This window comes from Amblyomma mixtum, chromosome 2 (genome assembly GCF_055824585.1).
Source record: "Amblyomma mixtum isolate Tamu chromosome 2, ASM5582458v1, whole genome shotgun sequence".
NCBI classification, from domain to species: Eukaryota; Metazoa; Arthropoda; class Arachnida; order Ixodida; family Ixodidae; genus Amblyomma; species Amblyomma mixtum.
In genome coordinates this window covers 203,628,581-203,643,892 of record NC_143013.1, presented here as the reverse complement: position 1 = coordinate 203,643,892, position 15,312 = coordinate 203,628,581, and the positions used below count along the sequence as shown (strand labels likewise).

Below are 15,312 nucleotides of genomic sequence, written 5' to 3'. Positions count from 1 at the left end.
ATAGAGCAACGACAAGTTTATTGATATATGCTGGAAAGGTTACGTAGCGCCAGCTATAGTCCTTCAAAATCCGGTGGTTAGTAGAAGAGGGAAGATATGCTCTAAAGAACTTTTCAGTGGCCAAGTCCCATCGAACCTAACTTGCCCGCACGTGCCTATTAGTGAGGGTTTTGACTGCCACTCAGCTACAGGTGTGCTTCGCTCAGCATGTGCTCTCCCCGTCCTTCTCCCCTGGGCCGCTGCACGAGCGATGTCAAGCTAGCAGAGGCCGAGTGCGAGTGACATCCGCACTGGCCGATAAACGCGTCGACCCAGACACCCAGCATCCGCCCCCTCCGTCCGGCGCCTGCACGCGCGACGGCAATGCCCCGGATTATCTCCCCTGCGTCCTCCCTCCCTGTGAACTCTCGCTACACGACTGTCGCCTTCGAACAGCGAGCGACCGCCGTCGTGGATCGCTTTTATCAATGCGCTCAGCGTCGTAATCGCTTACGTATCGCAAAGTAGTTTCTCTGGTATTGGGCTCTTGTCATCAGCGCACTTACAGCCGAAATTAATTCGAAAGGGATCAGATTGGCGCCGGCCGAGCACGACTATTAATATTTTGTATGCGAAGTGTGTGACAATTATCACTCTTCGACTGACAAAGTTACGCTGAAAGACAGAGCAACAGGCGGGCCAGCAACGCTCGTGTATATTGTTCTAAATTATGCAAAATTATGTTTACTGTTTAGGGGGCTTTAACGTCCCAAAATGTCTCCGGCTATGAGGGACGCCGTAGTGAAGGGCTCCAGAAATTTCGACCACCCGGGGCTTTTTATGTGCACTAACATCGCACAGTACACAGACCTCTAGAATTTCGCCTCCACCAAAATTCGACTGCTGCGACCGGGATCGAGCCCCCGTCTTTCGGGTCAGCAGCCGAGCGCCATAACCACTGAGACACAGCGGCGGCAAATTATGCAAAATATTCACTACGGTATGACGCGGTATCAGAATAAGTTAAACCTTAAGGGAGTGCTTAATACCCTCACGTAGCTGTGACGGACAAAAAAAAGTTTAGAAAGAAGAAGAAGAAGAAAGAGCGCACAAAAGAAACTTTATTGGCCGGGCCTAGCTAAGGAGTTTAAAGATTGGTTGGTTGGTTTATGGGGTTTAACGTCCCAAAGCGACTAAGGCTATGAGAGACACCGTAGTGGAGGGCTCCGGAAATTTCGACCACCTGGGGTTCTTTAACGTGCACTGACATCGCACAGTACACGGGCCCCAAGAAGTTCTCCACCAAAGAAATTCTAGCCGTCGCGGCCGGGATCGAACCCGCGTCTTTTGGGTCAGCAGCCGAGCACCATAGCCACTGAGCCACCGCGGCGGCCGGAGTTTAAAGAGTACGAACGGGTCATGCACCGTCGTGGACAAATGATAAAGCTCAGACGAGCACACAGCGCAGTATTTAAGGTGGTTCAGGTTCTGCAAGACTAAGATAGCTGTGGGTGCAATGCAGGTCGCAGTAATAAAGCCAGGAGCCACGGAACCCTTCAGCATCCCTTGAACGCCCTATGTCGTCCGAGATGCGCGTGTAATGAGGCGCTGAAGATAGGCCGAGAGGTCGGCGTACGCAGAGGGCGGACTAAAGAAAGCGGCGCGCAATAGTGGGCGTGTGTCACTCCAGGCAGCGGCGCGTGCTCCACACGCCCCCCCCCCCCCCCCCCCCCCAGAGTAGCCAAGGTTCCTATTGTTCTCGAGTAGAGGCCGAGAGTTGCACGGAAAAAGCGCCGCTGACGACGCCACGCCGCGCACGCGCGCACCAGAGGCTGACATTGTTTCTCCTTTGTTCCTGACATTGAACCCAAGTGGCACCTACCCGCGGCAGCAGTATACTGTGGGCAGAGCGGTGGCCGTTACTCAGCTATTACAGTGCTTTCGTTTCCGGAACGGCCGAGAAATACCACACTATATTGCTTTCTCCTGGTCGCCACTTTTACAGTACCAACAGCGTGTTGATGAGTAGGTGTTTCGACCCCCTTTTACGGTCGCAGGCCCCCAAGCGGGATGATCATGTTTGATTTCTTAGCTTATTTGCCTTGTTAAGCTAATTATTCTCTTTTGCTTTGTATTTTTACACGATAAATGCGCATCGCACTCTTGCCTACTGCCTTCTATGAAGGCTGGCAGTAATTCTGAAACAAAATAAATAAATAAACTACAGCAGCGATAGTGAACTCGCTTTCCATATTGCTTAGTGAGCGGCATTATGTTGTTTTATTACGCAAATCTAAAACTAAGAGGCTAGGGCCAGAGAGTTTTCGTTGAGGCGTGCAAACATAGCGTTGTAGAGATACCCGAGTGTCATGTGGCTCGGCTTTGCTACTTGAGAAATCAATCTCAGTAGCTGCGCCCGAAGTCTAGTCATCTTGTAGGAATGCCTGATAGGTTGAAGTATCAACTAGAAATGGCTTGGTATACTACTTAATGCTATTTGTTTAGAAAGTTGGCAGTTCAAACATGAAAACAGGAGACACAAATGATTAAAAGTGGTGTGGTTTCTGAGGGTTTAACGTCCCAAAGCGACTCAGGCTATGAGGGACGCCTAGTGAGGGGCTCTGGAAATTTCGGCCACCTGGGGTTCTTTAAAGCGCACTGACACTGCACAGAGCACGGCTCTCTAGAGTTTCGCCTCCATCGAAATTCGACCACCGCGGCCGGGATCGAACCCTCGTCTTTCGGGCCCGCAGGCGAGTTCCATAACTGAGTCACTGCGGCGGCACTAAAAGCGGCATTTGATTCCTAATTGCATTGTGGAGCCTTCTTAACGTTTTAGCATATCGCTTCCTTTTCTGTGGCGGCGTCGCACGAATGCCTAGGAGGTGTGCTAGATCTGGAAGCGTTAAAAGGCTATACTCGAGCGCAGTAATGTTACGATATATATAGCGAAGATCTTCTCATTTCCTTTACTTTTTGCCGTTGCGGCATGAACTAATACGGGAGCACGCTTCTACGTATAATTAATTGGGAATCACAAAAGCGTTTTCCACGAATGTTATCACAATTTAATACAAAGACAAACATGTCCGCCCGCTCCCCTTCACCTCTTTTTTTTTAACGGGTGTTGAGAGTACAGTCAGTGCAGAATATTGCGGGGTGTGGGTGAACATACAAATAGTATTGCGACGTTGCCTCCCAACCCAGGCCGTGATGTATGCACCCAGAAGTAGTGTGCACGACCTCTGGTGCTTCCAAAGATTTTAGTAAATTTAAAGCTACCAGGGTCGCTTCAAAATCCCAGTAACCGATCTGTGGAGGTATTTTTATTGGCCGAACAAGGGTTCCTCGCAAATTGTCGCTTCGCACGGGTGACCGAGGTGACAAAGATCAAAGACAAACATTTGCCACTGCATTGCAGTACCTGCACATGTCGGCCGCAGCTTAATTGATTCCCATGAGGAGCCTGCGCGTGCTTGTGCAAGATATGAATACTGGCACTAAAGATCATTTCATGTTTGATGATGACCGCTTAAAAAAAAAAAATTCGTTGTGAGTTGAGCGTGTCCCCTGTTCTTTGTGTGTGACGTCCAGTTCGCTGAAATCTTCAATTTTCAAAGAAACAAATATACACCAACATCATCACTTCCTAAAGTACGCCTCTTCACAAGTTTGGAGAAACCTCGGCTCACAAGCTTCGTTATTCCGCTTTGAAGTCACTTATATCTGCTCGCTGTAAATGTGCGTGATTTTCATCAGAAGAAAGTGCGCCGCAATATGTCATGAAATTCACCGCAACCTTTTCGAAAATCCGAATTTTTTTTAGCTGAACAGGGTTCAGAATGCCTCTGATATGGCTCCAAGCCGGGTTACGTAAGCTAAGTGCACCGTAGTCTATCCCTCTCCTCAGATGAGGTCAAAACGGCTGGAGCCGTTTCCGTTTCCGGATGTTCGCACCGAGAGGAATTCAAGTGGCTGTTACAAACATCGATCTCGTGCTGAACCGACAAGCAGCGAAGCGCGGACAGCGTGAAAACCGATGCCGCAACGATCCGTGAAGTGGAGGCATGCCTGCACTTTGCGAAGCGGGCAGGCGCCGGGCTTCGTCGGCACCCGCCAGTCATTCAGGGACGCGCGCAACGAGCTGCATCCGCTGTTCCAGTGGGCGGTCGTCCGTGTACAATAGCGAGAGAACAAAACGCGGCCCGCACCTTTCTGCGCGAGGCCCGCGTCCCTACAGCGTGCGATCGACATAGGCGCGCCGAAGCTGCTTTCGCTGCTTTGGCGAATGCACCTAACTTGCAACTCCTCTCGAATATGCCGGTTCTCGAATATGCCTGCGCTGTATGGGACCCTTGGCATAAAACGGATATAGGTAAACTTGGGAGGGTACAAAACTTGGGTATCCGATATGTCTTTAACAACTATACCAGGAACTTAAGCGTTTCGCGTGCACAAAACTCGCTGGGATGGAAGACGCTTGAAAAACGTAGATATTGTTTTAGGTTAAAATTTTTTCATAGTATTTACTATTCCAATACTGGCATAAGCCGTGACCTGTACATCCATTCACCAAACTATATTTCGCTACGCCGTGACCATCGGTTAAACGTTAAGGAAATTATCTGTAAATCAGAGATGTACAAATATGCTTTCTTCCCTAGGTCTATAAGAGATTGGAACCGGCTCTCTGAAGAGGTGGTATTAATTACGTCAGGTGATTTATTCTCTTCATCTCTGTGAATGCTGTTTTTTAGGCTGTATTAATATTGCATCATGGTTGCATTGTATGTGCTGCACTTTGTTACCTTTTTTTCGTTTGTATGATGTGTTATTACCTCCCACTGTAATGCCACTTGTGGCGCTGTGGGTATTACAATAAACCAATAAACAAATAAACATCGCTTTCACGGCAGGCGTACTATCAGGCCTAGCACGTCGGCGGAGTTCCGCCCTTCGGCCTGCCGCAGAAAGTACTTTAGACTGGGGATAAACATCATATTACAACATGTTATCTACTACTCATGTGGTAGATAACATGTAGGTAACTCTTACCTACATGAAGGTAACTACATGTTATCTGCTCTCCTGCACTACTAGCAATAGCTGGCAATGGCTTTCATATCGAGTGAAACGTGCTCATATAGGAATCGAGTTCCACTTGTAAGGCGTAGCAACCGGGGTTTGGGCGGGACATTTTCGGCGAGAGCTTCTTCGTTCATGGCAGTGCTCACTGGTATCTATACCGAATTAGGAATGCGTTATTTCTAAAAGCCGTCGCTTGTGAGATTTTCGATGTCGCCTGCAATAACGTGTATAACCGCGGGTCGCGCGGATTCGGTAATGTTCTCAAGGTACGACAAAAGGGAGGGTTTCAACGTCCCCATCGGCGGTGTTTATCTGGTCACGCCGTGCGTAAAATAGGCGCGCGGCGCAGTTCGGCTAAGCGCTCGAGACTACCACAGCTCGTTACTCAGCACTGGTGAGATTAGCAACGGTATGTATGTATGTGGCGGGCAGCTGTGTACAGAAAAAGAAATTCCCTGGCACGCAGGCAGATCGCAAGGTGCGAGAAACGTGCGACGGACGGGAGCGTACATTCACGGCCCTTTTCGAGTCGTAACAATGCGATGAAGAATTGCACTGGTCCCAGAGTGCGAGCCCAAAGCCACGCACAATGGCAGAGAAGCGTATACCTTGAAAACGGGCAACGCGGCGGGGATGGCTGATGCTCTGGGCAGGCCTCTCGCCTTCGAAGCAAAGAAGAAACACACCGCACAAACGCACACATACGCACGCAGGCGCAAAGAAAACCCCTTCAAGGAAGGTCTTTCACTGCCAGACAAGGAGGCGGCGGCTCGTCTAGGAAGCGGTGCCTGCCTGTTTGGGCGCCGTCTTTTCTTCCCCGCTGACTCAAGCGGCCGCTATTCGGCGACGGCACACGCAATTGAGCGTGGGCAAAGGAGAAGGAACCCTAGAGGACTGGCCGCCGGGCGCCTGGGGTGCCAGACGGCTTGACCGCGAAAGCCGTCTGAGGCGTCTGCCTCTGCTGCCTGTGCGCACCGCCCGGCCGAAACTTGCGTGCACTGAAGACCACACAGAGAATGTGGAATTCCGCGGCTTCTGTTCTCTAGCATTCTGTTAGCAGAAGTACTCTGTCCTTCAAGAATATATGCGACACAATCACGGGAAGACTGATCAGAACAGCCCTATGTCCTGCTCCGAACACCCCTCCAAAACACCAGCTATGACCGTGGTTCGCGCACAATTCAAAGGTGTGGGCCCTGAGAACGAGCCAAAAAAGCCGCCCTCTCCCGCTCCCTCCCAACTCCCTTTTTATTACAATCAATAAATAAGTGCATACATTTACACCACAACAGGGCTCCTACTGTTTCGTATAGCAAGCTCCGATCACACCTTCTGCCTGCTGCAAGTCATGCTGATCGCTGCAGCCTGTCTTGCGATGTGCCTGAGGAGAAACTTACAATACGGTCTAGACTTTCGGCCCCCGCAGGACGTTCCGCAGTGCACTGAACTATTAACTCCCGCCTACGGCCGACCGGGACAAGCGGTGGGGTCAGAGCGGCCGCTGGCGGCGGCGGTCATGATGCAGCTCGGCCACAACAGCGGTAACGTGGAGGCCACGCGGGCGGGCATCGTGCCAGCCCGAGCGAATGAATGGGACGACAGGCGCCGAGCCGTTTTTTCGCCAGTTTAAACGAGGTCGGCAGTATACGAGGCAGGCTGTAGTAAACGCTGAGCCGTAATACGAACTGAGTGATCTCGTGTTGCGCATGCTTTGTAATGCTTCTTTTTCCGCGGTAGGATCACGCTGTCCGAGCTTCCGCAGAACTGCACGGTTGGGAGGCCGCCTTTTTCGGAAGGCTACTTCGAACAAAGCGGCTTGATACAACAAAAGTGTCGAAGAGATACTCCTGAATGGTACACTCGAAGGCTGGAGCATAGAGGAGGTCAGATTACCTTCCATTGTGCAACTTTGCCACATTTAAGGTAGGGTATTCTTCGCGCGGAGTTTCCTTGCATTGCTTAACCATCGCAAGAAATAAATAAGCTTTATTTAGACATCTTCGTTGAGGTTCTGTTTAAATGTATTTATTCTATACTATTGACTGCACAATTCTAGAGGCCTGAATCGCTATTTTCTGGCACCCGAGAGGAATGAGCTGTGACATCATTGTGTTGTTGAATTTGTGCTCACATAAAAGGAACCAACGATACAGATTTCTTTGCAAGCCATTAATTTATTACTTGAGAACCCCAACACACAAATAAGACCTAGAATAGTGCCGGAACAAGGGGTTGCTGAAGTTGCTTCTAAGACGCGTCTTAAAATATACAGGTGCAGAGTGTGATAAGCTAATTTTCTCGTCTGAATAATTGCGTAAGAGTACCGTAGATAGCGCGCTACTATCAAATTCCAATTATGTCCGCCTATTCCAACATGCGCGAACAAGCATTTTCAGTGATACTTTAAAAAGCTAACGAGACCAAACGAAACATACAGCGAAGCGATCATACGAAGAGGACGCAAGAGAACGTGCGGGAGAATGAGCAAATACAAGTAGTGCGCTTGCAATCATAGGAAACGTGCAAGCAGGCACTCCGTCCATGAGATCAGCCAAGAAGATTTCAAGGAACCAACTAGAGTAGATAAAGATTGCTTTGTGCCTAACACAAAAAAATAAAAACGGCATCTAAGCACCACCTACATTCGCCAAAGGTGGCAGACAATGACACCTGAGATAAAACACACTTTTTTATCTGTGTAGAATAAGAAGGGCCTACAAAAGGGCAGGTAGCGTGATTATAATTATGAAATTTCATGGTGCAGGCTTTGGCTTAAGCTTACCATGGCTCAGTGTATTTTCCTTTACGTAAGGTGGGCTCCAAAGACCCATTTTTAAATCCCGTCATTCCAGTGGAGCCGAGGAGCAGGGCAAGGAGAGCTTGTACCAATTGGCAGCCGCTGGATAACCGGCGGCAGTGGGTACATAACCTCGCACCTCTCGCATACGAGGCGAAAATTTTCAAGGCAGCTTTCGCATGGACATCGATGACTTTCCAAGAGATCGTACTATAGATTTCTCTAAAGCTTTCCCCGACATTTAGGGAGATATAAGTGATTTGTACATTGAAAATTGCCGAAATCACAGTCGACTAAACACCTGTGTAGCGTGAGCACAAATAATTTTCCTGAATTATTTCACCCTATACAGTCATCGCAGGGCATGGTCATTGAGCCCTATTGCAAATACAGGGAAATGAATACAAATCACATGGTGCAGGCTCTTTCGTACAAGCTATCTAGCGATCACCGAAAGTAATGTCTGACACCTCCCATATAGGCAATATTAGAGACCTTTCCGAATGCTTTATGCATACTCTGACCACGGCATAGTAGCAAAGTGTCTGTAGTTCCCCACAACATCTCTGCCATTTTCTGACGCGGCATCAGTTCTTTGCGTGCTATGCGTTCTTCGTCCTTCCGAGGACAGCAGTGCGAAAACCTACGACTGGAACTAAGGCTGATATGGCAAAAAGAAAGTGCGCACACGTAGCGACGGAGAAAAGCGCTCGAGGGCTAAAAGTAACGAAGCGCTTCAAATAAACGCTGATCAAAGAAAGGCATGCAGCCGCACCGAGCGAAGTCACTAGAAGAGTAGACATATACACGTTTCCCAAGGTTGCCAGCTAGCGGCATAACAACCGTCGCTATAAGAAGGTGGCATCGAAATAAAAAAAAAACAGCCTTTGACGACTAGAAAAGCTTAGTTCTTTCAAGGAAGTGCACTCGAATAAACGGTTCTCAAATATGAGCCACTTCTATAGTATTTTAGAGTACGGATCCCAAATGTATACGCCCCGCCGTGGGGGCTCAGTAGTTACGGCACTCGGCTGCTGACCCGAAAGACGCGGGTTCGATCCCGGCTGCGGCGACTGAATTTCGATGAAGGTGAAATTCTAGAGGCCGGTGTACTGTGCGATGTCAGTGCACGTTAAAGAACCCCAGGTGGTCAAAATTTGCGGAGCCCTTCGCTACGGCTTCACTCAGAACCTCAGTCGCTTTGGGACGTTAAACCCCAAGAAACCAAATAAACCAAAACCAAATGTATGCTCAAATATTTGTTTCATTATATTTCTCCACTTCCCTAATTTTGCCGGAGAGACTCCGTTGCTGCACTGATGTCGACATCTGGTTCTAGACCGAATTGGAGCTTCGTCCTCGCTACCTACGTCACTGACCTTGGCATAGCGACATCGGACGGCTCATTCGTACGGTGCATCTACAGCGAACAAAAACTTTCGGAAGAGGCATATTTTATCACGGCCTCAGCTGTGCGCACAGTGATACTAAGTACAGCATGCAGAAATACTGGTGTTAGCCGCGTTTTGAAACAGAGACGCAGTGGAGTCAGTGCCCGCTGATGCAAAAACTAATTGGCGCCGCGTAATTCTATCTTCATTGGATGTGAAACTTGCGTGCAGCCGTCATGAATCTTGACCGCCAGCCGTGTGATTTTTTTGGGCTGCTCTTTACGTAGAAAAGAACGCCAAATAGTAAAAACTTCGGCTCCAACGCGCGCATTGCAAAGTGTTTCTCAAGAAAGCATTTAAGAACATCTGAATTGCGGACTTATCAATAAACTATCCTACCTTTGAATTAAGACTCTTCTTTTGGAAAACGGTAACACTAAACATCAGTGCCGGGGTTTTGAGCCCCAGTCAGGGAAAGGGCAGCTCAGGTACATTTGCAGAGCGTATAGCATCAAGCTGCTAAGGCGCTTTATAGAAAGAAGCTTTGCACATTTCAGTGTGCACTTGTTTATTCTTAACCGAATCCATTAACCAAATTTCACTGCACTCGAAAACTGCAGAGATCTTGGAATTCCCCTTCGCAAATACAGCCGGTAGGAAATGAAATTAACTAAGTTACGTGGATACAGCGTGGGGAAAAGCCAAATGACCGAGCTCTATCGTTAGCACATTTTCCAGTACAAATTGCGTTTTATGAAAACAAATAAACGAATAGTGTTTACCCTGCGCTCGCATTTTAATCTCCTTTGAAACCGCTCATGGTAGTCGGTATGCACGATTTCCTCTTTGAAATTCCTGCAAAATTTTTTAACATTAAGTTCATGTTTTACTTTCGTGAAAATTTTCCGTACTGCCAGGGTTAACACGTGACGCGCAAGAAAATGAAGAATGATGTAGCACCGCCCACCTCTTTTTTTTTGACGGAGTCATCTTGGGGCTCATGGTTGGGCCTGTTTGTAGGCGTGGATCGGCGACGCTATTGATCTGCCCACAGGGTGTTTTCTGGGCGGGCTTTCGAAAAATTCTGTGAGTGAACTTATGAGAAGAAATTTGTTCATGAAGACGACCGGAAACAATGTGTGAATCACGAACCAAGCGAAGAGAAAACACTCTTGAAATAACGTCCTCAGTACCTATGAGTGCCCACGTTCTACTTACCATATTATAGCAGTGCGCATTCCTCAAGAACTGAACCTAAAAGTGCCACACCATTGCGTAATTTGACCCGCTTGCAGAAAACAAAGTGTAGAACCACATAAGGTTATGGGTACTTGCTCAACATTTTAATTAATCGCCTTCTATTGGACGCCCTGGTTTCCTTCACAACCATAATATGTCGCCATTGCGGCAAGAAACAGAACGCACTTTATTAGGGTCGCGTACACAGCCGCTACAATAGCAAAGGCCGAAAGCTCCGAGGCTAATTGGTTATTCCGTTGCGTCTACGCCAGCGAGGCAAAGTTCGGTGCAGGAGACGAATGAAATCCAATGGTGGATTACAAAAATTTCCAGCGGTTTTGCCCTCTGACCCTTTAATATCGCTGTACACAAAACATTCCAACGACTAGCTCGTCACTACGACTGCTACAAAACTGCATCAAACGACTAGTCCACTGCATCAGATCGGTCGAGAACAGACACTACACAGCTGTGAAATTTGGTTCCCGCCAAGTATTCCTTTGTTCGACAAAGCGCCTAGGAAACAACGCTTCGAGGACGCCCACCAGATAATCGCAAGGCTTTTGAATCCCTTTGCTCCGTCGCTTTCTCTACCGACCTGCGCTCGGCGCCTCAAAGCACTGCGTTCTTACTTTCCTTAGACAAAATTGTCAGAAGATATCTCGTTTTCAGGCGTTTCACCATGTCTAACCAGCGCAAACCGTCTAAAGCAGTGTGGACGTCTTTCTCAATTGAACAGGTGTAATTGTATGGTGCTGTAGCACTTAAACAAACGGAAATGCTTCAGTTCCTAAATTTCGATGCACATATGAGAATTCAGCGGCTGTTAGATTACATGCACGTTGGCGCTGCTCTAGCAAATGGCTTGCTAATCTACCCAGAGAAGTCATGCAGCAAGATCAGCTATACTCGAACAATGAATCATGCGGTTAGGGGCGTCTCGTGTTTCACGTTGGAAGCAGTTTTTTCACTCACCTTCCCCTCCCCCTTTTCTTCATTGTTGTCAGCTATGCAGTGCTTGCTTCTTTCTGGGTCCGGGCCGGCCGGACGCTATCTAGAGACGCCAGGGGTCGCGGGTAACGATGCTGGCGGGCGAGAGCGCAGTGCCCTCTCCCTCCGGCCTGCCCATCAAAAAGGGCGCTCGCCGGAGGAATCGCTGCTCAGTCGCGCTCATCCGTCCTCGGTTCGTGGTCGAAGAAGCTCCACCGCTCCGCCGCTCCAGAACTGCCGCCGCCATGCCCGTCACCCTGTACAACCTGCCCGGAAGCCCGCCCTGCGGCTTTGTGCGCTCGCTCGCCAAGCACCTGGGCGTGGAGCTGACCGTCAAGGACCTGGACTTTGCCAAGAAGGAGCACCTCGCCGAGGATTACCTCAAGGTGTGTGTGGGTGTGGCGTGCTTTATTGTCAGCACTCTGGACTCTTTTATTCCTTCGTAGAGAGCCAGATGTGGGATACTATTCCAGTTTCAAGTTCGATATACCGTTAGGTAGTGCCAGGGATGAGCTTGGCCTTATTCGCTTTTTGGTGCGTAGAAATTTTCCACACTCCTGTGCTTCATAGCACATGCTGTGGTAATTGTGTTACGCGTTAGCAATGCGTCTCATCGTTCAGCTCCTATTTTGTCAAGCACGTCGCGTTTTTTTCCGTGGTTAATGCTTGATTCATGGGTGGATATTGCAAAACCCTACCTCAGCACTCCCTTCCGGTGTATGTACTCCTGGTTTCCCAGTCTTTTGTCTTCCGTCCCCTATATAGCCACCTGTTAATTGTGCTTAATTTACATGGCTGCCTAGCGATAGCTCTTCTTCGTGCGCTCGTCGCATTTCTTGATTTTTGCAAGCTATATGAACACTCCGTTACTGCTATCGTTTTTCTTCACTTTGCTGTCTCCTCTGTTCTGACATCTGGTTGGTACCAGCTCTTCTCCTGCTGCCTTGTTTCCTTTGCTCTTCTCCCGCTTATAAGGTCCATTTTCCTGTAGGAGCATAGCCTGGCAGCGCTGCTGCATTCTTCGCCGGCTCCTTCGTAATGCTCCCCATCAGTGCACTCCTCCTGGCACTCGTACAATTCTCCTCGACTCGCCTTTATTCTATAGCGTTCCTCTTTCCTCCCCACACGTTCCACTGCAGTATTCCACCTATCGCTTGCTGTGCTGTTTGGAACCGCGTTTTGTCCATTTTCTCTACAGCCGTTCATCTCCAGTCCGTCCGTGCAATACTTTACGGTTACACCACCGAATTCCTTTCATTTTCTTTCTTTTCCATCTCCCCTTCGTTCCTTGCAAGGTTTTCTCCTCTGCGCCCCTTCAAAATTTTGCACAGCAGTTCTCCTGCAGTTCCTTGCCAGCCTCCTCCTTACTTCCGCAAGTTTCCGCCATATACTTGCACTTCAAAAGCCCTTCATTTTACTACCACCCCAGCCACTACCTGCCATCCTCTACCTTTGTTTGTTATCCCTCCCACCCCGTCCTCCTGTTTTACGACCCATGGCGTACGGTCCACAGCGCATTTTTCTTCAGTGGCGTTCTCAGGACGGTTTCTTACCAGGCTCTTATATAGGTCCAACTGTTCGCAATCGGCGTATCGCCACGGCACTGATTTCATTTCCTATTATTGTAGATGGCGGACAATCTGTCTCATTCAAAAGACTCCTGCACTTGTGCCTACAGTTTTATAAAATATTTGTGATTTTTCTTTTTCTATGTTGCCCGCTTTCATTTCGTTCCTTTCACAGCTGAACCCATTCCACAAGGTGCCCACCCTTGACGATGACGGCTTCGTGGTTTACGAGAGGTATGTGTCAATTGCTCTCGCGCTTCACTGCTTTGCACTCACCTTGCCCATCACTGCTGGACCGCAGCGTCTCCGCATGCCCTCCATCTCGATGCTCCCTTGTACACCTGTTAACCCAGATTAAAACTTCCTGTCCTAGTCTTTGTGACCGACCGGTCCAAAATAGCCTCCGTACACACTGCGCTACCTGCACGGGTTAGACAAGACCAGGGCTCGTCTTGATCCCACCCGTGCGTACCATGTATGGTACACTACCCCGCCAGCCTTCCTTATTCTCCGCACAGCCAGGTCTAGTAACACGTCCCCCCCCCCCCCCACCCACCGTTCTGCTCCTCCACTGCGAAGCACCAGCTCTAGTCTTATGCACTCGCCCCTGATTCCCATCTCTCGTCGTCACTCCGGTCTTCTCGCGTGCGCGGTATTTCCCACACTGCTTCTCAACGCGATAGTGCGCCAACTGCACCACTCTAGCTTCACCCATATCCTCTTTTTCTTATACTCCAGCAACGCCATCGCCTACTACCTCCTCCGCAAGTACGCACCCGAGTCTGACCTCTACCCGGCTTGCTACAAGGAGCGCGCTCGCATCGACCAGGTCCTCGCCGCTGTGGCCAGCACGATCCAGCCCCAGCAGCTGGTTTTCTTCGTGAGTATCTATGCCGATTTCCATCCCTTCTATTCATACTGGCCTCTGTCGCCTGCATCCCACCCGTGACTTGTATTCGTACCAGCTAATAGCGGTGTCAGTGACTCCTTATTTTAGTCTGCATTCGCACTGTCTTCACGAGTGCTACAATCTCGTCCATTTTTTTTTACCGGCCTTCTTGGCCTACCGGTCTCGAACACTCGCAACGGCAGCAGCAACAGCACCGCATTTCAGCACTTCCTCACTTTCTGTTAGTCGGCACTCGTCACTGATCGCATCAGGGTTCCTTGCTCCTTGCCTTGCTGCATCAGCCTTCTCATTCCATTTCGCCGCTTCCTTTTCTTCGTAATTCGTGCAGCGTCCCCGCTTTTGGGAGAACACCAAGCCAACTGAGGAGGAGGTGAGCACCTTCGAGCACACTGTCCTCAAGGGCTTCGAACACCTCATTGGTGACGGCAAGTTCGCCATCGGTGACCAGCTCACCCTCGCTGACCTCAGCCTTATCTCCAACCTGACCATCGCTCTTGAGGTAAGCATTTTGTCCCCCCCCCCCCCGCCGCCACACTGTTAATTAGAATCAGTTTGCCTCCTTCTGCTGACGCATGTTGGCAATCATCACTTTCCTATGTCTAATGTAGCGTACCCAGGAATTCCTCACTGCCCCTCCCGCTTCTCTGAACTTCTCTTAATCCGTCATCTTAGATCGTCCCCTGCTTTCAACGTCATGTTCAAGCCTTTCTTTCCGCTTTCTTCACACCACTTACACGTGGAGAACCACTCAACATCGCTGCATCGACATCCCATGCTGCACCCTCAGTGGAAGCCGTTCATTCCTTGTTCTCACTTGATCCCTCTTTTTCAGAACGGCTCAGTTGACACTGGGAAATTCCCCAAGCTGGCCAGCTACTACGAGCGTGTTAAGCCTGAGCTCGCCTACTTCGAGGAGATCTACAGGCCAGCCATCACCCACCTTCAGCAGCGCTGGGCTGAGCTGAAGTGAAGTTGGCAACGAATGCCTTAGCTGAAAAACTCTTGCGAGCCAAAAATATACAATAAACTGCCGTTCTTTACACCTTTCCCACTTACCTCGTCTCTTCACTGTTCACCCCAACGCCGTTTTTTTTCATCTCATCATGGCGGATGCGATTATCCTGCAGTTTCTATTACCGGCAGGCTTGCCTGTATGATGCTGTGGCCTTTCGGACACCGATTCTTACACCGGTTGGAGCTTTGTTTCCCTCGTTCTGCCGCAGAACGCCTGGAACACGAACCGATCGGGCTGAGATAATTGTGCTCAATTGGCACAAAGCGCTAGAGCCTTTCCATCATTGCAGTATCGTGGTACCATAATTAAGGCCACCGAGCATTTTATACCACATT

At 49.3% G+C, this 15,312-nt stretch overlaps 1 protein-coding gene across 1 annotated transcript; it reads left to right on the top strand.

Moving 5' to 3' along the window:
- The first annotated feature begins 11,639 nt into the window (after nt 1-11,639).
- Nucleotides 11,640-15,009, top strand: LOC149362287 (glutathione S-transferase 4-like). Its single transcript, XM_089569686.1, has 5 exons — nt 11,640-11,870; nt 13,228-13,286; nt 13,791-13,932; nt 14,291-14,461; nt 14,795-15,009. Exons 1-5 carry the CDS (start codon nt 11,730-11,732, stop codon nt 14,930-14,932), a joined length of 651 nt encoding a protein of 216 aa, XP_089425812.1. The 5' UTR covers nt 11,640-11,729; the 3' UTR covers nt 14,933-15,009.
- The last annotated feature ends 303 nt before the right edge of the window (nt 15,010-15,312 follow it).